The 22,482-nt window shown below is 34.8% G+C and overlaps 1 protein-coding gene and 1 non-coding gene across 2 annotated transcripts in view; one reads left to right on the plus strand and one right to left on the minus strand.

Annotated features, from left to right (window-relative positions):
* HS2ST1 (heparan sulfate 2-O-sulfotransferase 1) overlaps positions 1-22,482 on the minus strand; it is a 145,145-nt gene that overhangs the window by 25,229 nt on the left and 97,434 nt on the right. The window contains exon 2 of the mRNA XM_003784177.3: positions 5,075-5,313. Coding sequence (XP_003784225.1) covers positions 5,075-5,313 — 239 coding nt within the window. The remainder of the gene's footprint in view (positions 1-5,074; positions 5,314-22,482) is intronic.
* On the plus strand, positions 10,611-10,717 carry LOC111723340. The gene has a single exon (XR_002771904.1). It is a non-coding gene; the product is annotated as a U6 spliceosomal RNA (small nuclear RNA).

The raw sequence follows: 22,482 nt of genomic DNA on the forward strand, positions 1-22,482 counted from the left end.
AAAAAAAAAAAAAAAAAAAAAAAGAGGAAAACTAAGTAGTGGCTAGATAAAAATATGCGCAAAGTTTAGCAGCAACAGAACAAATGTTTGCTGAAGTTCAGAGTTGTGTTGCTCAACTTGTTTTGGAGGGAGGTGGGGTAGGAGAGGTTCTCAAATCACCAAGGATAGATTACACTCCCATCAAGAAGAGGGACTCCCTCTGCCAGTAATTACCATCATGGTGTCATGCTTAGCTAAGAACCTTAACTGGTTCATATGTTCACCCACTCATCATTCATTTAACTAAAAATTTTATAAAGCTCCTACTATGTCTCAGGAAATATTGTGAGCACAAGATACAGTGGTGAACAAGACAGACAATGTTACTGACCTCAATAATCTTATGATATAGGAAAAGATAGATAGTAAACAAACCAATATGTAAGATAATTTTCTAAAGTGATTAGTACTAGATATAGAGTGATATGGTACAGAGTAACTCGGCAAAGGTATTTAATAGACAGGGTGGCCAGGTAAGGGTTTTCTAAGAGGATGTCACTTAAGCCAAAACCTTAAATGGACAACATAGCCAACTGCAGGAGAAGACAGGAAACATATATTTTAAGAGGAAATGATAAGTGCAGAGGCCTTAAAATAGGAAAGGGTTGGTGCATTCAATGAATCCCAAGGCCAGTGTGACTAATGGATAAGAGGGTGGAGCAACAGACATGTGCTAGATTAAAAAGGGCCTCTTAGCCTAGGTAAGAATTTGGATATTGTAGGGGAGGTAGAAACACGAATTTAAAGATAAGTACCCCTGGGAAGATTATAATATTTATCATCCCATATCCCCACCAAGAATCATGTTCTTGATCTTTGCTATTCTAACTTCAGTTTAAGGATCAACAGCATTAGTTTTGGCATCAAGCAGGAACTTTGTAGAAATCAGGCTCCATCTTGGATACTTCTGAATCTGAACCTGCATTTTTAGCAGCACACACATTATAGGTCGAGCGCACTCATCCAAAGGGTTACTCTAAAGAGTGCGTGTAAATCATAGCAAACTGCGTTCTCTAATGCAAAATGACCAGAAATTGGCTTAGGGGTGAATTAAAAGAAAATATTTACTTTACTTTTTTGTCCTGTAGAGAATAAAAATTCTAGATATTTCAAATGTCTTAATAAAAGGACTAATGGGGTGGCACCTGTGGCTCAGTGTGTAGGGCACCAGCCCCATAAACCAAGGGTGGCAGGTTCGAACCCAGCCCCAGCCAAACTGCAACAAAAAATAGTTGGGCATTGTGACGGGAGCCTGTAGTTCCAGCTACTCCAGAGACTGAGGCAAAAGAATAGCCTTAACTCAAGAGCTGGAGGTACTGTGAGTTGTGACATCATGGCACTCCACCGAGGGTGACAAAGTGAAACTCTGTCTCTAGGGGAAAAAAAAAAAAAGAACAAAAGGGCTAATAATCACAGAACTAAACAATGAGAGTAGAAAAGAATTAAGAAAGATCATAAAAGATGTTGCCAATCATACCTATCTGGCATACTTTAAAATAAGATAATCTCTAATGTCAAGATATTTTCACAACTGCAAAACAAACTTTTATTTTCCAACTAGAAGAACTGACTGGTTAACTATCTTCTGCCAATTCCTGTGTATTACCTGAGTAAAGTCCACCTCAAAAATATTAACTCTCAAGACTGAGACTCTTATTCTAATTGCTTAGTTTCTCATGTTGTATGTTTTCAAATGTTTATCTTTTAATCTTCTTGTTTTTTGTTTTTACTCCAACTTTTTAATAATAAAAAAAAAAAGGTGACACTACAGAAAAGCTGGAAGAGTAGTACAGTCAACATCCCTAAACTCTTCACCTAGAGTCACTAACTAACATTTTGCCACTTTATCTCTTCTTTCTTCCTGTCTCTATCTATATAGGCACATACTCAAATTTTTTGTGAGCCACCTAAAAGCAAGTAGCAGACATTCCTATTTTACCACTAACTACTTCAGCTTCTACTGACCGTAAACAAGGACATGATAATTTTTGATCAGGATTTGATCACAGACTACACACCATATCTGGTTTCCCTGTCTCTCCAGTCTCCTCTAGTCTAGAGAAGTCTGCCCTCCCTCTCTCATCGTTTTGGTTGTCATGACATGAGAGATTTCAGAAGAGTCCAGGGTAGTGTTCTGAGGAATGTTCTGCTATGTGAATCTGTCTGTTTCCTCAGAATTAGGTCTGGATCAAACATTCTGGCAGGAAATATTTTTGGTTAAACACTTTGGTAAAATTACCATGAATTGATATTTTCTTTTAACAGTCCTCACAGTCCCTATGTCCAACTTTTATGTTCCCAAGTAAATTATAAACAAGCTTCTCAAAAGAGGCGGCCTTGCTTTTCATTTCTTTTGTGTAAATGAGGAATTTCAAAGCAGAGTTGTCAGCTGCTTCTAAGGACAGCAGAATATGCACAGCTACGCAGTAAGAGGTTCACACCTGACGAAACGTATCGGAGCTTCGCCTCTATAATTTTTGAGAGAAATAATTAAGCACATAAACAGTTAGCACAGCACTGGTAAAGTATGTACAAAGTATGTTCAGTTAAGAGATGGGGGCTAAAGGTAGACATCAAGCGGATTAAAGTGAGGGAATAAAGAGCATGGACACCTATGCGGGACAATAGCAGATTTAAGAAACAGCTCATCTTTCAAGTCACTTTTGAGTCAGATACTGATTAGAAACTATTTCTTAGAGAAGAAAAAATGCAAAATAGGTCACTTAATTCCCATTTAAATAGCTGAGCACAGTATACAAACACTTTTAATCTTTGTATTTAAAAAATACAACAACATAATGTTAAAAATATGTTATAAAATGGGCTTTAGTGAATATTTTAAAAATCATTTTTAAGGAATATATTATAAAATTTTTTTTTGAGACCAAGTCTTACTCTGTTTCCCTGGATAGAGGCCCTGTGGCATCACAGATTACAGCAACCTCAAACTCTTGGGCTCAAGTGATCCTCTTGCCTCAACCTCCTAAGTAGCTGGGACTACAAGAGCCCACCACCATGCCCAGCTAGTTTTTCTATTTCTTGCTCAGGCTGGTCTCAAATCCTGAGCTCAAGTGATCCTCCTGCCTCAGCCTCCCAGAGTGCTAGGATTATAGGTGTGAGCCACCCTGCCTGGCCATATAGTACATTGTAATTTTATATTTAGACAAAGCTTACTAAATTGAAAGTGAAATAAAAATACTAATCTGTGTCATAAAAAAGAAGGGGAAGCAGTATGACTTGTTTTAACAACTGCTTCTATATAGAACTCTCTAACTGTAGATGTAGTATATTAGAGAAAATCTGTCATATAAGCCATTATTAATTGAAATCAGATTTTTAACCACCAGCTAAAATTTTTAAGTATGTCAGCTAATGATCAAGCCTAGTCCTCTCCTCTGTCCCACACAAACATGTTTTAAGTGTTGTTCACTGTGTAATCCAACTGCTTTAAAGAAACTGTTTATACTTTTCTCCTGTCGTTTTCTTTTTCTATATATAACTAACAAGTTACTGAAAGAAAAACAGAAGATTTATCTCATCCAAATGCAACTGGGAAAATGTACTACTACATGATATCTATAAATGTCATATGTGGTAAGCTTCTACAGATTTATATTTCATGAAAAAACGGTTGATGTCATTGCCAGCCATGTTGTAGCTGCCAGAAAACTTTGTAATACTGGACATAAAATAACTACAAAAACTAAACAGACAAGTTAACATTATTTTTCCATAAATACTACTGAGTAAATATGAAATTATAATGTAAGTGTTAAGACATGCTGCTTGTAAACCAAGGAATATTTTGAAAAGCAAAAAGACTTAAAACCTACTACATGCTGTATAAAAACAGAATATTTAGAATACTTATTCTTGAGATATGGAATATTACATAATTAAAGTTTATTTATTTATTTAACACTTAGCTAAAAAAGCTCATGTTTCTTCTCGTTTTCTTGAGATATGGAATATTACATAATTAAAGTTTATTTATTTATTTAACACTTAGCTAAAAAAGCTCATGTTTCTTCTCGTTTACAGAAGAGTTATTTGGTTTGGCCAACAGATGTAGACTTTTGGTTCTATAAAAAAAGATTATTGGAGGATCTTGCAGAGAGCCAAGATTTATGTGGGCAGATGATATGCCACACACCATTAGCCTTTACAAACAGCCCTCTAGCAAGGAAGCCAATCTTAATCATGTGTATCAATGTTATTCCCTTGCTTCACTGTAAGGATTACAGTTATGCTAAAAGCAAGATGACAAAACAAGCTGAGCAGCTTTCAAACAGATAAACATCATTCTAACTAAAGGACTCTTACAAAGGCCTTTCTACTCCAACATGGTATTTGATCCTAAATAGTAATTTCAAACATTTTCTTCTTATGGGGCCAAATTCCCATTCCTTTTAACATTCTAGAAAGATCTTTCTTTATAAATATAGTGAGAACTACAGATATGGGGGAAGTATGTGCCACTGCTGGTAAACTTGATTTTATAAGATACTTTCCTTCATTTTTTTTAAAACCATTTCATAAAATTATCTATTCATTTATGTAAAATTTCTTGAGAATTTAAAAGGCAAGATTATATTGAAGATAGAAGCCATAATCTCTGATCTCTAGGATTTTATAGGTAATATTTATATAAATTCATAAAGATGAGGAAGCTAAACACAAAATTGAGTTATCAAGATTCATCAAATATTTCTCTATCTTAAGTTGAGAGAGAGTGTATATAGGGTACATTGCCACAATTATTTCATTTTTTAAAAAAGGATACTATAACTGAGGAACACTAATTTTTTCTTCAAAAATTCAGGCTCTTCACGAATGCATTTATTTCACAAATATTTGAATATATATTATATGCTAGGAAATATGCCAGATACTATGAAGTAAAATTAAACAAAAGTTTAAGGCTTATGATTCATTGAGATCACCACATATATTCCTTTAAAACACTTTATTCCCTTGAGATACAAAATTTGAGGAAGTATCAGAAAATGTTATGCATCTCCTAAGTAGTAATTACCTGATCTTGCAGTGACATCACTGGATTATTTTTGGTAGTATTGATATGAAGAACATGATACTTGTTCTTTGCACACAGGTCATAGGCGATATTGGTAAATGAGGTGCTTGCAGTTTTGGGAACTCTGTTGTAAATGATCACCATGTCCTCTTCCTCATCTAGAGATGTATCTTGCCGGGGGCCATCCATTGTATGTCGCTGCTCAATTTCTCGGACTTCATGTCTTGCAATAGCCCTTTCTGCAAAGAAAAACAGATACAAACTAAGTTTTTAATGACACAGTTAAAGCAGTACTGAGAATAAAATTTATACCATGATGTATATACATTAGAAAAGGTTTTAAACGAAGATACAGGAATGACCAAAAAGGTCCTCAACACACAAAACAATCCTCAACATCATAGACACCAGGGCAATGCAGTCAAAATCACAACAGGATACCACCTGACAACCACCACTTGGCTATAATTAAAAACAAATAAATGGAAAATAATAAGCAATGTAAGGTGATGCAGCTATGATTAAAAAGCTTGAAAGTTTCTCAAAAAGTTAAATACAGAATTACCAGACGACTCAGATATTCTACTCCTAGGTATATATCCCAAAGAACTGTAAACAGGTACTCGAATAAATATTATACTTACAAATGTTTATAGCAGCACTATTCACTACAGTCAAAAGGTAGAAAGAACCCAAATGTTCATCAACAGATAAATGAATAAACAAATTGTGGTACTATATACATAAAGTGGAAAATAACTGACCCATGAAAAGGAATAAAGTATTCATTCATGATACCATATGAACTGCAAAAATATGCTAAATGAAAGAAGCCAGATACAAAGGCCACCTGTTATATGACTGCATTTATATGAATACCCCAAATAGGGAAATCCATAGAAACAGAATACAGATTGGTGGTTGCCAAGGGACAGGGGAAAAGGAGTAGGGAGGATCTGATTAATGGTTACAGGATTTTCTTTTGGAGTGATGAAAATGTTTTGGAACCAGGTAGAGATGGTGGTTGTACAACACTATGAATGGAGCAAATGTCAGTGATTGTTCACTTTAAAATGATTCGTGTTTGTTAGTTTCACTTAAAAAATTGTTAAAAATAAGAAAGTATTCACAATATATTGAAATCTTATGAGTTCATTTAGTACATCATTAAAAACAAAGGTATTTATAAAACCCTCGACAGTTTATAAAATACTCATTTATTCTTAATTTAACAAATATTTGTTGAGCGCCTTCATGTACAATGACTTTCTCTAGGCCACTACAGAAACATATTTTACATACACATTATACAATTAACTATAATCTTTAACAATAATGAAAATATATTACAAAAAAATTTAAATTTTCCTCCCAAACTTCACTAAAAAATATTGGTTAATGCCCCTGGGATCATCTATTAGATAAGACTATTGAAGTGGTTGTAAAATATCCAATCAATTTAACAAACAATACAATCCTTCCCCCTCCCTTTTTTTTTGCTAAGGTTATTAAAAGAATATGAAGTATATTTTACTCAGTATACTTGCTAAGCTTGATTATAGTTTTTCATTACACTAATTTAAATTTTGAATTTGTAAGTTACGACTTGACTTTCTTTTTACTATGAATCTGAGAAATACACTAATCACCTATGTTAAATAACAATACTGGCAATAGTTAACATTGTATTCTTACTGTGCTTTTTATGTATCATCTCATGTTTTGATTCTTAAAACAAACCTAAGTGGCAACATTATTATCCCCATTTACAGGCGGAAACTGAGCCTCAAAGAATTTAAGTAACCACCAGCTGTTTATCTACATCAGGGGCCCTACCGCGCCATGTTAATCTGGCTCCACAGCCTGTACTCCACATTATACTGATTGTCTGAGATTTGGTCTGTTTCTATAATGGGAAAGAGGAGAGCCTCATGATTAAATACAACATTACAATACCACAAAAATACCTATTTTTTTTTTACAAGTATCTTTTAAATTTTTTTAAGTATTTTATTTTGGAATTGCAAAGCATTTTGCAATTGCTTCCTACAACATTCTTGTGGAAGAGCAATGGTAAATAATATGTTATGGTCAAACAGAAGACCAGAAGACAAATATCTTTTAAGTGTAAAAATCAAACTACATGTACATGTGCACTATCTTTGCAACTTTTCTTCAAATGTATTTCAAAAATTAAAAGTTAAACACCCACAAGTCAGGCCTAGTTCCTTAGGTTGACTATCTCCCTATGTCCACCAGTTTGTTAAGAGTCCTTTGGGTGGTCAACTTCCAGGGGCTCTATTGTACTTAATATACTGCTGTTGAAGCAGTTTTAGACATATATGCTTGCTTCACATCTTACTGCTATGCTTCTGAAGTGGTTTTTGAAGGCTTGATGAATTTTGCAACTTACAAAGCATTTAGTAGGGCCTTACTATTATAGAATGCATTTCACTAAAACAAACCTGTTAGTTTTTTCCAAAGTGAAACTAAAGATGTGATAATGCAGAAAATGTGAAGAAGGTTGAATAAGTTTTGCAATCCAGATAAAATATTTATTTTGACATTAAATTAGCAAGAAGATCCAGAAAATTCTTCAATTCTTAGAAGTCTGAACTGCCATTACAATAGATGTGCTTTGATCGTTAAGACAAATATCATACCAAGAAAATTTAAGCATTTTCAAAATCAAGAAAGGGATGCCAGCACTGTCTACAAAGCTGACTTATTTTCACACTTCAACAACTGCACCTGGTGCCCCATTCACTAGTAAAGTGAAAAGAATAAGAAGTAACTAGGATTCATTTCCAGCTGTGTTTGGAGATCATTAACTAAAACCTAATGCAGCAGCTGTTTGAATTAGCAATGCTTAAAACTTGCTATTATTTCACCAGAATGTGTCATATTCTACAGTAGTGGCTCTTAATTTGAACATGCATCAGAATCACTTGAAGATTTTATTAAAATACAGATTCCTGACTTTTCATTCTTCCTAGCTACTAATTCAGGGCCTACGAATTTGCATATCAAGTTCCCAGGTGATGCTGACGAGATGGTCCAGGAATACTCTGAGAATCAATGTTCTAGATGGTATTTCTGTGTGCTTATTAAGAAGACACATACCGAAGATTCTCTTTTCCACATGACTAATTAATCAATACCTGCCCCATTAATTTGGCATTTTAGAGATAGACTAGATCTGTAAAAAACAAGGCTGCTCAATGGCATAAACTAGTTCTGAGGATATTCGGTCATCACATCCATTGACACTGATTCACTGGGGCTAGGTGGGTGTCTCTCGTCACTGCTCTCCACCAACCATTCAGTCGCCAAGGCGAGGCTATTCTCCTTAAAGGAAGCTCTAGCTACCTATATGGGAAGCACAAATGAAACTTAGTTTAAACTGTTCTTGAGTATAAACTGTTACAAAGCCCTTTGAAAATGCATCATTTATTAATTCTGAGTAACTTTCACTAACCCCCATCCTCTTAGTCTGAAATCGTAATTTGTGGGTACAACCAATAATTCAGAAACCATGTTTAAAGACATTCTTTTGGCAACATTCTCCTATATATGAGGAAGTTCTGATGAGTCATTTCCAGTCTTGGCTTACCAAAATACTTTAAAACTGAAGTTCAAGTAAATTGTATACTACCTATTGTTAAGACTGAAAAAGTGAGTTTAAAAATTAATTTTTATATTATATATCTATCTTCTGAGAAACTGCATTACATCATAGCTTTTTAATTGAGTTCATGTTTTTAATGGATCTTTAAAAATTAGTTACAGGTCTTAATAGTCTAAAGAAGTTCTTTCTTTATTTCAGACAGGGTTTTACTCTATCACTTAGGTGATGTGCAGTGGCACAATCATAGCTCACTGCCTCTTGAACTCCACATCTGGCTAATTTCTTTTGTGGAGATAGAGAAGTAAAACTGTCTTTTGTCACAGACACATGACCGTGTAGAAAACAAAAAACCCGACAAGAATTAGTAAGTTTAGCAAGGTTGCAGGATATAAAAATCAATATACATAAATCAACTGTATTTTTACATATTTGTAACAGATAATCAGAAATTAACATTTAAAAAATATATAAAATAGCATCAAAATATGAGTTTTCAGTGAGACATACAAGATTATACAGTAAAAATTATAAAGCATTGTTGTGAAAAACTGTATAAAGATCTACACAGATATGCCACATTCAGTATTGAAAAATTATTCTTCTTTCAAAATTTGTGTACACAATAGATTCCATGCAATCCCAATGTAACCCCTAGCAGGCGTTTTGGTATGAATTGACCACCTGATTCTAAAACCTATATGGAAATAAGAAGAATAGAGAATAGACAAAACAATTTTAAAATATTACAAAATTGGAGGACTTACACTACTTTATCTCAGGACTCTAAAGACTTATTATACAGTATTGGCACAAAGACAGGCATCTTGATTGATGAAACATTATAGTGAATCCAGAAATATAATTACACACATTTGTGTGTGATCAAAACTTACCAGAATGGATAAAATTAAAGACTGAACAAACCAAGTCTTATCAAGAATGTGGAGTAGGCCAGGCATGGTGGCTCATGCCTGTAATCCTAGTACTCTGGGAGACCAGGGCAGGTGGACTACCCTGAGCTCATAGATTCAAGACCAGACTGAGCAAGAATGAGACCCCCACCTCTAAAAATAGCCAGGCGTTGTGGCAGGCACCTGAAGTCCCAGCTACTTGTGAGGCTGAGGCAAGAGAATCAATCACTTGAGCCCAAGAGTTGGAGGTTGCTGTCAGGTATGACACCATGGCACTCTATGGAGGGTGACCAAGTGAGACTCCGTCTCAAAAAATAAAAAAAAGAAGAATTTACAGTAACTGATTCTCAGAAGCCAACATTCAGTGATTCTTGTGAACTACTAATGGGAATATAAAATGGGATAACCACTTTGTAAAACAGTTTGATAGTTTCTCAAAAAGTTAAACATATATCTAACTATACAACTGAATCATTCCACTCCTCCTATTTACCCAAGAGAAATGAAAGTCTATATCCACATGAAGTCTTGTGCCCAAATGTTCATTGCACTTTTATTTTTATTAGTCCCAAAAGGAAGCAACCTGTATCTCCAATGACAAGTAACTATCTAAACAAATGGTGGCATATCCATACAATGGATTATTACTCAACAATAAAGGAAAGTACTATTGATATATATACCCCGAGTGAATCGCAAAATCATCATGCTGAGTTAAAAAGCACAAAAGCCTACCCCCAAAGAGTACATACTATATAATATATATAAGTAATAAACAATTAAGTTGGTAGTTTCATAAAGTTCTCATTTTAGTTGACTCTTCCCAAACTTGTTTACAATAGTTTTATTTGTCACTGTAATTGCAAAAATAATGCTTGAGGGCCAAAAAAAATAAAAATAAAAATAAGGAGGGCTTTTGCTCCCATGAAAATCAAATTGAATACTTTAAAAAGACCTGGTAAATACCACTTTTAAATCAGGTATTAACAATGCAACTGTGCTCGCTTCGGCAGCACATATACTAAAATTGGAACGATACAGAGAAGATTAGCATGGCCCCTGCGCAAGGATGACACACAAATTCGTGAAGCGTTCCATATTTTTGAGAAAAAAAAAAAAAAAAAAAAAAAATTTGGAGATCTAGATTGCTTTGCAAAGGTCTTAAATTTTTCGTTACATTTTAAAGAAATCCAAAGTAGAAAATACAGACTAAGTATTATGAGTTTGCCTTATAAAATGAAGATAATGTGGAACTTCCAAAAGTAGATCCATACTTAAAGAAAAAAATATTCTTTTGTATTTTTGATAGGTGAATGAATGAACATACATTACACATTTTGACTTAAAATAGTTGAAGTACAATCCCCACATGCATCAACGAATAAAAAAGGGCCTAATCTCAGTGAATAAGAAGAGTTTGTAAAGTCTTTTAAGTTTGCTTTCTTTCCTACTGCAGAAGCAGATCCACTCATGAAAAAGATGGATTAACAAAATCAAAAAGAAGGGGGAAAATAATATAGAATCTCATCATCCAAATATAACCACCTTATATATCTGGGAACATTACTTTTTTCCCTCTGCTTCTGTTAAACACATTCATAACACATAATAAACATGTTTGTACCATACCTTTCCCCCTTAACTTTACAAACACACTAAATTTCCCATATGCTAGATTTCCCATATTATTGAAAACTTTAATGTTTTCTTATTTTGGTTTTTTTTTTTTTTTTTTGAGACAGCCCTCAAGCTGTCTCCCTGGGTAGAGTGCTGTGGCATCACAGCTCACAACAACCTCCAACTCCTGGGCTCAAGCAAGTCTCCTGCCTCAGCCTCCCAAGTAGCTAGGACCACAGGCGTCTGCCACAATGCCCGGCTATTTTTTGGTTGTAGCCGACGTTGTTGTTTGGCGGGCCTGGGCTAGATTCAAACCTGCCACCTTGGGTGTATGTGGTTGGCACCTTAGCCACTTGAGCCACAGGCACCGAGCCAATTTTGTTATTTTTTGAGACAAGCTCTCGCTGTCACTGTGGCTAGACTGCAGTGCAGTAGCTCACAGCAACTTCAAACCCCTGGACTCAAGTGATCCTCCCGCCTCAGCCTTCCAAGTAGCTGGGACAATAAATGTGTGCCACCCCACCCAGCTTATTTTTCTAGTTTTTTGTAGAGTCAGGGTCTCACTCTTGGTCAAGCTGGTCTCGAACTCCTGACCTCAAGCAATCCTCCCACCTCCACGGCCCAGAGTGCCAGGATTGTATGAGTGAGCCAATATACCTGGCCAAAAAACATTATTTTAAATAGTTATGTCTGGTACAGGCTTTTAAAATCACAGAATCTATGCATGCACATATTGATGTCAATCTATAATGAAATACAAAGAATCACTCATTTCTCCCTCTTCCAAATTAAGAATTAAAGATAACACAGATTCATAAGAGCTAAAAAATTGCATTCCTGATGAAGATGCTATAGGCAGTACAAAACTGCTACTTTAACAACAAAAAAGGCCTGACCTGAATTTCTCCCCTTTATTCTCATTTATTTCTTTAGTTTATTCAAATCTACAAGAGCCGCTTCTCAGAAAAACTAAGCAACCAACCAGAAAATTACTGCTAACTCAAATAACAACCTGTGGCAGTTATCAACACACTTCTCACTTCAAAGGTAAACAGTAAAAGCAATTACCTATGTAGAGTTTTTGAAAGGAGTTTCAAAACATTCCTCACTTATGTATTAAGGCAGAAATGTACACTGACATTTCACGCCTGTCTAGCTGCTACCTTCCTTTGTTTGCATTCTAGGGAATCAATACAACATAGAAGACAGGAATCATAATGGTGTCAACTAAGAAGCTAAGAACAAGTAGAGCTGTAATGTCCAAAAATGTGGTTACTGTTTATTTAATGCCCTCTATTTTCTGGTTCCACATAATAAAAATAACGCCACATTTCAAAATACTAATAATCAATACCACAGAACCTTTCCCTCACCCAGTGTCTTGGCCTGCTGACTTGGATATAGACTTACCAAAGATTTGTTCTGAGCCCACACAGGTCATCGGGTCTATATAAATTTTACAGCATTTTATCTCACGTGTTCTGAGATATAAAATATAAAAACATTTTTCAGAATTTACCAAATTTTCTAAAATAAGCATTACTACAATAATTTGAAGAAAATTTACTCTTACAAAATATATTATAGTCACTCAGCTAAAATATAAAATATATATTTCTATATGTGTATTTTATGACTACATGTATGCCTTTATTAGTAACTCCTAAAGCTGACATATAGAAACAAAGACTTAATGAATTTAGTAAAGTCATTTTAGAAGCATTTTTTATGTACATAAAGATATACACATCTACTTTTTCTTTTCTTTTTTGAGACACAGTCTTACTTTGTTGCCCTGGGTAGAGTGCTGTAGCATCATAGCTCAAGCAACCTCTGACTCTTGGGCTCTAGCAATTCTCTTGCCTCAGCATCCCAAATAGCTGGGACTATAGGTACCCACCACAATGTCCAGCTATTTTTAGAGACAGGGTCTCACTCTTGCTCAGGCTGGTCTCGAACCTATGAGCTAAAGGTAATGCACCCTCCTTGGCCTCCCAGAGTGCTAGGATTACAGGCGTGAGCCACCGCACCCAGAAACACATCTACTTTTTCCAACAGTAAGATGCCACTTATGTTCCCAAAATGACCACACTTATAACATGACATATACTAAAGCATGCAGAATATAAGACGCTATAACAATAAAGTCTTCAGTTACTTTTCAATATTGACTACATTAGAATGTCCTAAGCCACATTATCTCCATCAGGAGGTTCTTTGGGATAAAAAAAAAAAAAATCCAATTTTTTGTGTTGCTTTATAAAGAATTTAGAATAAAAAATTTTTGTTGATTAAGTCAGTTAAACTATAGGCTCTTCAGACAGTTTTCATCTTATAAAATGGTTCAAGCTAAAAGTTCACTTTAGGGCCACCTATAAAGTAACCTTGTAGAATAGTCTATAATGGTAACCTTAAAAGTTCAATAGTTCTTAAATTTATATAATTTCTTTTCTACCCAGAACATCAGTAGAGAACAGGACTAATTCTAATGAAATACATTTAGATTTTTCCCCCCTGAACATGAGCCCCTCTCCCAACAAATATTACTTATCATGAAGATCCTCTGTCTTTCCAATAGCATTCCTTTAACTTGTAGTATATTTAGAATTCAAAGGCACAATTAATCAAACTCTTTTCTACATAGAAAGATCTGTTATAAATGTCCCTTTACACAGTTGTGTCTATTGTTCCTCTGGCAAAATTTAATCTTGAAAGAGTAGTGGAAAAAAAGAAGAATAACAACACAGCTCTTCTTCCACTTCATTTTAAATGCCACCACGAAGAGAGCTGGATTTGAGATATACCGTTAGCAAGCACATAGTCATTTAACTTTCTCATGTGGTGCAAAGCTTATCAAGAAAAAGTCAAAAGGAAATTCCTATCAATCATATACTTTTTACATAGTATTTCAGTTATATTCCCAGACATACATAATAATATTACAAAATATTGCTAATTACATTCTATCCAACAACGACTATGAAAGAAATATATATCTATGTATATTACATAATGTATATATACATTAGTTATATAATATACATATTATATACATTAATGTAATATATATCTATATATAATATAGATACATATTTCTTTTTTTAAATCACAGCTGTGTACATTAATGCAATCATGGGGTACCATGTCCTGGTTTTATATACAATTTGAAATATTTTCATCAAACTGTTTAACATAGCCTTCACGGCATAGATATATATTTCTAATGACATATTTATCATCTTGTACTCTGGAAACAATATAGGTTCTTATCATCAAGAAATCAATTTGTTGAGTGGTGACTGTAGCTCCATGGGTAGGGTGCCGGCCACATACACCCAAGGCTGGTGGGTTCTAACCTAGCCTGGGCCAGGTAAACAACAACAACAGTTGCCACAAAAAATAGCCGGCACTGTGGTGGGCACCTATAGTTCCAGGAGGCTGAGGCAAGAGAACTGTTCAAGCCCAAAAGTTTGAGGCTGCTATGAGCTAGATGCCACAGCCCTCTACCGACGGTGAGATAGTGAGACTCTGTCTGCCAAAAAAAAAAAAAAAAAAAAAAATCAATTTGTTCTGAAAGAAAAGGTCTTAAATGTTTAGGAATGCTTGGTGGGCACTGCAAAAGAGTACCTCTATTTATCACAGCTAAGGTTTATCCAAAACTATCAAGAGAAAGCATGCATTAAAGAAGAGTTTTTCATTTTTATTTTTAAAATAATGGTTTATTTTAAAAGGAATATCAACTAAGAAATGAATTAAAGTCTTAAACATAACACCTAGGACTGCAAAATTTCTAAAATGTAGGGAGGGTTTGATGACATTGGTCTTGGCAACAATTTATTGGCTATAACATCAAAAGTGCAGGCAAAACAAGCAAAAATTGACAGGTACTGACTAAGAAAGAGGAGAACTACATGGTTATGAGTCCATATGGAGATTAAAATAAACCCAGTAAGTAAATTCTTTAATAACGCTGAAAAGTGGTTGCCCTTCCTTTTTCTTCAGTACCTCCAATGGAAAGAAACTCATTCTCTTAAGAAGAGATGTTCAGTAGCCAACTAGTTCTTAGAAATGCTACTACTTTTACCTGTTACAGTTTATTGAGGCCTTCTAGAACATGCCTACTTAGAGAAAGAAACCTGTAAAAGCCAATCAGAAAAGTCTTCAAACTGGTTGAATACAGACCGAGAAATACATATACTTCAGACAAACAGACAGACCAAATTGACATAAAACAGTTACCTCTAAAAATATCACAGGTCTTAATTTGCATCTAGTAAAAATCCTCAGTCAGAGCCAGACACTGAAAGGCAAAACTCTCTGTTCCAAGAGAAAGAGAGAGATGGAAATTCAGTCCATAATTCTAGATTGCTTAGGAGGTGTTATTTCCAATTTTCCCCAAATCTGAGACCTTTTATTATTTTGATTACTTTTAAAGTGTCCTCTTAAGGAAAAACATACCTTCCATATTTGTCTATAAACTTTGTTATTTTTTATTCCAAAGCAATGTGATTATTTTCTTTTCTAGTAATGGCCCTATTAAAAGGAAACCCACTTTTTATTTTTTCCTTTTTCATCTTCTTTTCTTTTCTAATATAGTAAGAGGGGGGACAAAATACAGTTTCTCAGATTTTTTGAAAGTCTACAATGGGATTTTAAAATGCCACTAGGAAGACTGCCCAAATATAGACATTCCTTATACTGAAAATTCTCACTCCATATACTATCAAAAAAATGTAAGAATCATTCTTTTCAGCTACTATCTTCTGAGCACCTCCTATGTTCCAGCACCTGGTCTAGAAACTATACATATGGGATCTCATTTAATCCTGTACCTGCTGAGTTAGTTACTATTGCTCCAACTTTAAAGACGAAGCAAGTGAAGGTATATAGGGTTACATAAACATAGCCAGTATGCAGTAAAATCCAAATTATGACTCAGTACTTTCTAATTCTCTCTGAATAAATTATTGACCCGATACAAGGGTAAATGGATAAAGGTTGTCCTGGCTATTTAATGGCAGATAATAAAAACACAAAATGCATGAATCAATAACAACAAGCCTATCATATTTCCACCTGTTCTGTATTTGGAAATGAATGATTTGAACACTCATGTCTATTCTTTTGCAGTGAGGCTAGAATGTACCAGGACAGAATTCAATAACTGAAGTTTCCAATGAATCTAAAAGGAAGAAACAATAAGCAAAGGCATGCCAGGAAGCAAACTAACCATCCAGAATAGCGAAGATGCCTTTGGTGGGGTTCAGTCCATACCACAGTCTTCCGAGTTCTTAGTGGACAATTACTATTGATAATATTGCTGAGGTAGAACAGTCTGATGGTTTAGAGCAGTGGTTCTCAACCTTCCTAAGGCCGTGACACTTTAATACAGTTCCTGTGGGCTGCAACCCACAGGCTGAGAACCTCTGGTTTAGAGGCTTTTCCTAGAACTGCCATAGGCATTTGTAACTTTTAGCCACCCACATTTCTGTCACATCTGACTAGCCAGAAAGTCGCCTCAACAACAAGTTATAAAAAGTCATTAACTGCCATTCTGAAAACTAAAATCCTCGTAGTCACCAAAGGAGAGGTACTTTGTAATTACCCCATGTATCATTATTTCATCTTCTCTATCAGTATAGAATTCAGCCAAGGTTGTCATTGGTTCACAGTTGTTTTTACTAAAGTTTTCATTTCTATCAGAAATGTTAAATCAATCTACAATTGTAAACAACAGAAATTATATTAAAATTATAGATTACTTTTTAAAATAAGCAATATACTCAAGTAATCCAAACGTAGAAAAGTATTCTAAAAATGGTATGCAATGAATTTTTTTGTCCTGTATCCATGTGTCCAATTTCTTGCCTCCCCAATACATAGTCACTATTATCATCAGTCCTGCATGCATATATAAGCTAAATCTTTTTATATAAATATTAGTATAATACATACTTTTCTTCATCTTACCTTTATTTCTTAAGCAGGACAGGCAGCCTGTGGGCTAGATAAATGTCCTAGGCAGACTGCATATAGTTTGAGGACTCCTGGCAATAAACCATCCATAAATAGTCACCCTGGTGGCTACATATCACAAAAATTGAATTGGAGGGGAAGAGTTTGAGGGAGAGTAAGCTGGTTTGAGGAAGACTAAAACTGCTCTAGAATAATGATTACTCATGCCAGGTGTGGTGGCTCAAGACTGTAATCCCAGCACTCTGAGAAACCAAGGCTGGTAGATTGCTTGAACTCAGGAGTTTGAGACCACTCTGAGCAAGAGTGAGACTAAATAGAAAAACTGGCTCAGTACCCGTGGCTCAGTGCCCGTAGCTCAGTGATTAGGGCACTGGTCACATACACCAAGGTAGACAGGTTCGAACCCTGCCCAGGCATAAACGATGAAAAGTGCAACAAAAAATAGCTAGGCATTGTAGTGGGCGCCTGTAGTCCCAGCTACTTGGGAGGCTGAGGCAAGAGAATCACTTAAGCCCAAGAGTTTGAGGTTGCTGTGAGCTGTGATCCCATAGCACTCTACTAAGGGCAACATAGTAAGACTCTGTTTCCAAAAAAAATAAATAAACCAAAGTAAAAATAGAAAAACTGAGGCAAGAGGATCACTTGAATCTAGTAGTTTGGGTGTGTTGCAAGCTATGAAGACACTGTACTCTACAGAGAGCAACAAAATTAAACTCTGTCTCAAATAAATAAATAAAAATAATGATTGCCCAAGTGTACACTGTCTATTTTCTATTCTCCTATAATATTATATTTGCAATATAAAAGTTATGCCTTCATGTGTCATGGAATAATTACCCCAGATTTTCCTCATTGGTATCTTATCAAAGCCATTACTCACTACTAATACCATTTTTGGTCTTTTGATCCTCTGAAACAAAGGGCAGGTGGTCTATTCATTTTTAGACATACCAAAGATTAAGTACATCTTTACATTTGAAAATTAATAATCCTTGTATATTTGCAAAACAGCACTCATTACATAAGTAACAATGTGCTCAGCTACTGTGGCTCAACCCACAAACCAATGAAACTAGTTTTTTTTAATTCCTGTCTCTCCTTAAGCTCATAATTGTTCACTGTTGTAGTATCCTGTTTATTTGGTAAAAGGAATTATAAATCCACTAAACATATGTCAAGGCATTATGCAAATGAAAAAGTTTACTATTTTTAAATAAAAATCTTCACTGAAGAACCAGAGAAAGACGATAATTTCAGAGTCTGACGGAGCTATTGTGAGGGCATTTCATATTCACACTGCACAGAATCTAAATAGTGTAGTTACTATGTGACATGGGCTTTGAACTCTAACAGAAAATTTTGTGTTCCCTCTAGCAAAGATTCTTCATTACTTATTAGTTCTAAGCCTCCAATGGGGATCTTGGATTTCACCCATTCTAGTTTGCTAACCATGTGTCAATAATTCCCTTGAGGAATATTTACGAATAAAATGGCATCGTGTCTGCGATTTGCTGCATTGGGGAAAAGTACAGATAAAATAACATTAGATGAGAGTCAATTTTTGTAGCTTGGTAATAAATATATAGGGATCCATTTTACTATTCTACTTATGACTACCTTAAAAATATCCTGAACAATTCATAAATATACGTAATCTCAGCTTCTAAAATTTACTAAAATTTTTAAACAAGGCATTTATCACTATTATTTTTCAATTCAGAGTTCCTTTATAATTAGAAGATGAGGTTTACAACATACTAAATAAATTAGGAGAAACCAAAGACGGAGAATGAATCAGATAAAAAGGAAGAAAACTATTTTTACAAAGAACAGTAATCACAGATGGTCAAACTGAATCAGCTGTTCACCCAGAAAATCTGTGGGAGTTAACCTATCATAGAATCTATTCAAAATGTTTAATTATACTGGTCTTCTATATATACATTTCACAGTTTTCTTAAGCCAAGAATATCTGTTATTGGGCCTACCTTCACTGACCAAACAATTTTTTTAAAGCAGTAAAAGGAAGAAAAAAGTAAAAGCCATCTTTATTAAAAATGAGAACTCAAGGTGATAAAAAATAAGCAGGTCTATGAAAGAGCATCCTATTACTGTGGAAATTAATCCAATAGTAAAAAGCCATGATTGCCAATCTAGGACAATCTACAAATGTTTGCAAATAAATAATCTCCTATAAAACTCTATAAATAAACCATAACAAAAGATTAAAGTATCAAATACATTAATGAAAAAAATAAAGATGATTTTAAATTTGTTTCAAAAGGTAGTGGAAGGGGCTCAACATGGTGGCTCCTTCCTGCAACCCTAAGACTTAGGGAGGCAGAGATGGGAGGACAGGAGGCTAGTTCAAGACCGTAAGTTCAAGGCAATATAATGACACATCCATATCTACCAAAAAGTTGTTTTTGTTTTTTTTTTTAAATTAGCAGAGCATGGTGGTGTATTCCTGTAGTCCCAGCTACTTGGGGAACTAAGGATTTCTTGAGACCAGGAGTTCAAAGTTGCAAACTGGGAGGCAGAGGGAGATTCTGTCTTTAAAAAAAAGAAAAGAAAGAAACAGCTAGTGGGAGGTTCAGAATGGACTTTAAATTATCATGTTGGTCCATTTTTGACCTTTAACAAATTATGTTCAAGGTAAAGAGACCTGACCTAATACAATGCCAAAACAGATGAATCTCCTCACACTATTTTCAAAACTAGTATATTCAAATACAAAGTTTATAAATTAAAAGTTTCACATCATACAGTTTTAAATGTTTTAGTCAAAATGAGCTTGGTATTCGAAGTCCAATCATAAACAATCCTTTTGGTATGAATTATATTTAACCACTACATTTAAGAACAATTATTTTCTTAATTTTAACTACCCTTATTAGAGTCCTATTAATATATCCCTTACACAGATTTTCTTACATTTTAAAATTGCTTTGCAATCATTTTTAATAATTAACCATGTGTAATTCAATCACTCTTCTGACAATGAAGAACTGTGCACTGAACCAGTAAATTACGCCATGAAATATTAGAGTCATGATAAGGTAGTAGAGTAGATCATTTTCCACTTTTGAAGACTGACACCTAAACTTTTCATTTGTTCTTTAAAAAACTGTCACTTCATACTTTTAACCTCCCAAATTTTGCCATTTCTGTGATCTAAATAACTTCCTTCTGTTTATCATAATGTGAATTATAACAGCAAGGAAATAACACTCTAGGTTGGCAAATCACAAACCTTATATCAAGTAGTCTGTCACAGAATTTAAGAACCAGGAAAGATCTTAGAGAAATGGTACTCTAAATACTAGTTTGAGAGCAAATAAGGAGCATTTACAACTTCTGGAAGGAGGGAGGGAAGAAAGGAAGGAAAGAAGGAAGGAGGGAAGGAGATGGAAGGAAAAAAGGAAAGAAAGGAGGACGGCAGGAAGGAAGGAATTGCTAACCAAACTAAATAAACAGTGCACTAGTGCTTTAAATGATTTACAATTCTGGTGTACGCTCCTATGTCCCTGTGTCATAAACAGTTTGTGTATTAGTAGCCAGTCTGTGAACCACATCTGAGCTCTAAGTAGCTTAACAGTAGAACACCCAGTCCTGTGGCTCTCAAACATGGCTCCCAACATGAGAATCACCCAGAAAACTTTAGAAAACATGAACATCTGGGTTTCACCTCCAGAGATTCTGATTGAATTGGCCTGGGGCATAAGTACGTCCAATGATACAGGCCTATCCCATTTGGCAGATAAGAACATTGAGACTTAGAGAACCAAACAACTTAATTTCAGTTTATGGGACCCGAGAATAAAACAAATGACTGTCAGTATAATTTGCTTTCCATTACACCCATCTAAGATTAGTTAGAATTATTACAGCCCCACCCTGTATTCAGGACACTGGAATAACAAAAACATTTCTCTTTTTTTATTATAGGAGTAGAAGATTATAATAAAGTATAAGGAAAGCATCATATGGTTAGGTTTAGGTTTCTTGAAGTATTAATTATATGTCCCTCAACATACAAATGAATTAATTTCTCTTACTTAGAAAAAAATCCCCAAAGACGAAGTCAATACTCTCATTTCTTCAAAATATTATCAATTCTTGAGCAACAAGATATTGTCAAATTAAACGATTCTTTTAATGTCATTTGGAAAGGCAACAGTTTTTCAAATTTCATAAAAATAAAAACCAAATGGACTGTTTAATCTTCCCTCCTGCTTTAATGCTCACTGTGAAACAGTTACCCAGCACATCCTGGACAGTGAATAGAATGTATTGGTTAAATGATGAACTCCAGGACTTTGCAATTTTTCTGCAATTCCTATAAATAGGAAAAAGCATAGATGGGAGCAAGCTAAAATTAATATTTGTGACTACTGGGGTGGTTTGCTTCATCTGCATGTAAAGGAAAAACTATACACTAATTTGCTTTTATTTTTACTGCACTACTTTTCTTCTGGGCATGAAACCAAAAGGCAATGTGTATATTATAGATTCAGACTCAGTTCTACTTATAAGGCCAATACATTTTAAAACGTGCCTTACCCATTTGTACATATCCTTGAATGTTTCTTCACCTTTTAGAGCTTCAGCTTCCTCATCTGGATAAATCTCTAGCCACTTTCCCTAACATCATTCTCCTGTCCCCAGCTGAATTAGGCACCTCTCCTTTTTGTTCTCCCAATATACAGAGGGCTGTCTCATTTGAATGAGAAGGATTACTCCTGTAGATTTCAAGTAAGCCAAAACTCAGTGTTGAATACTAATTTTCCCGAAGGAAAAAGAAAGTATACCTGCCATGGTGTGAGAACACATAAATCTATAAACATTGTAACAGTTTTGTTTTAATGTTGCTAATATTTTGTAGAGTTTTCTTTCTCAAATTAACAGCACAGTTGCTTGATCTTCTTCACTGCATTTTGCCATAAACTTTTATCCCAAAGTTATTGATTTCTGGGAAGATGTTTTTTCAGCACTACCATTGACAACACTACTGAATTACCTTGTTAAAAGATATAAACAGACTTAAAATCATAACAAATGTTTAAAATAACAGTACAACAAATTATCTGCAGAAATTCTAATGCAATAAAAGAATTCACATAACACTGTCAAAAGAAGGTAGTTATTTCTATTTAACTTTTTTTTTTTTTTTTTTTTTTGAGACAGTGCCTCAAGCTGTCCCTCTGGGCAGAGTGCCGTGGCATTACAGCTCACAGCAACCTCCAACTCCTGGGCTCAAGCGAGTCTCCTGCCTC

Source organism: Otolemur garnettii, unplaced genomic scaffold (genome assembly GCF_000181295.1).
Source record: "Otolemur garnettii isolate 467f Iridium unplaced genomic scaffold, OtoGar3 scaffold00010, whole genome shotgun sequence".
NCBI lineage: Eukaryota > Metazoa > Chordata > Mammalia > Primates > Galagidae > Otolemur > Otolemur garnettii.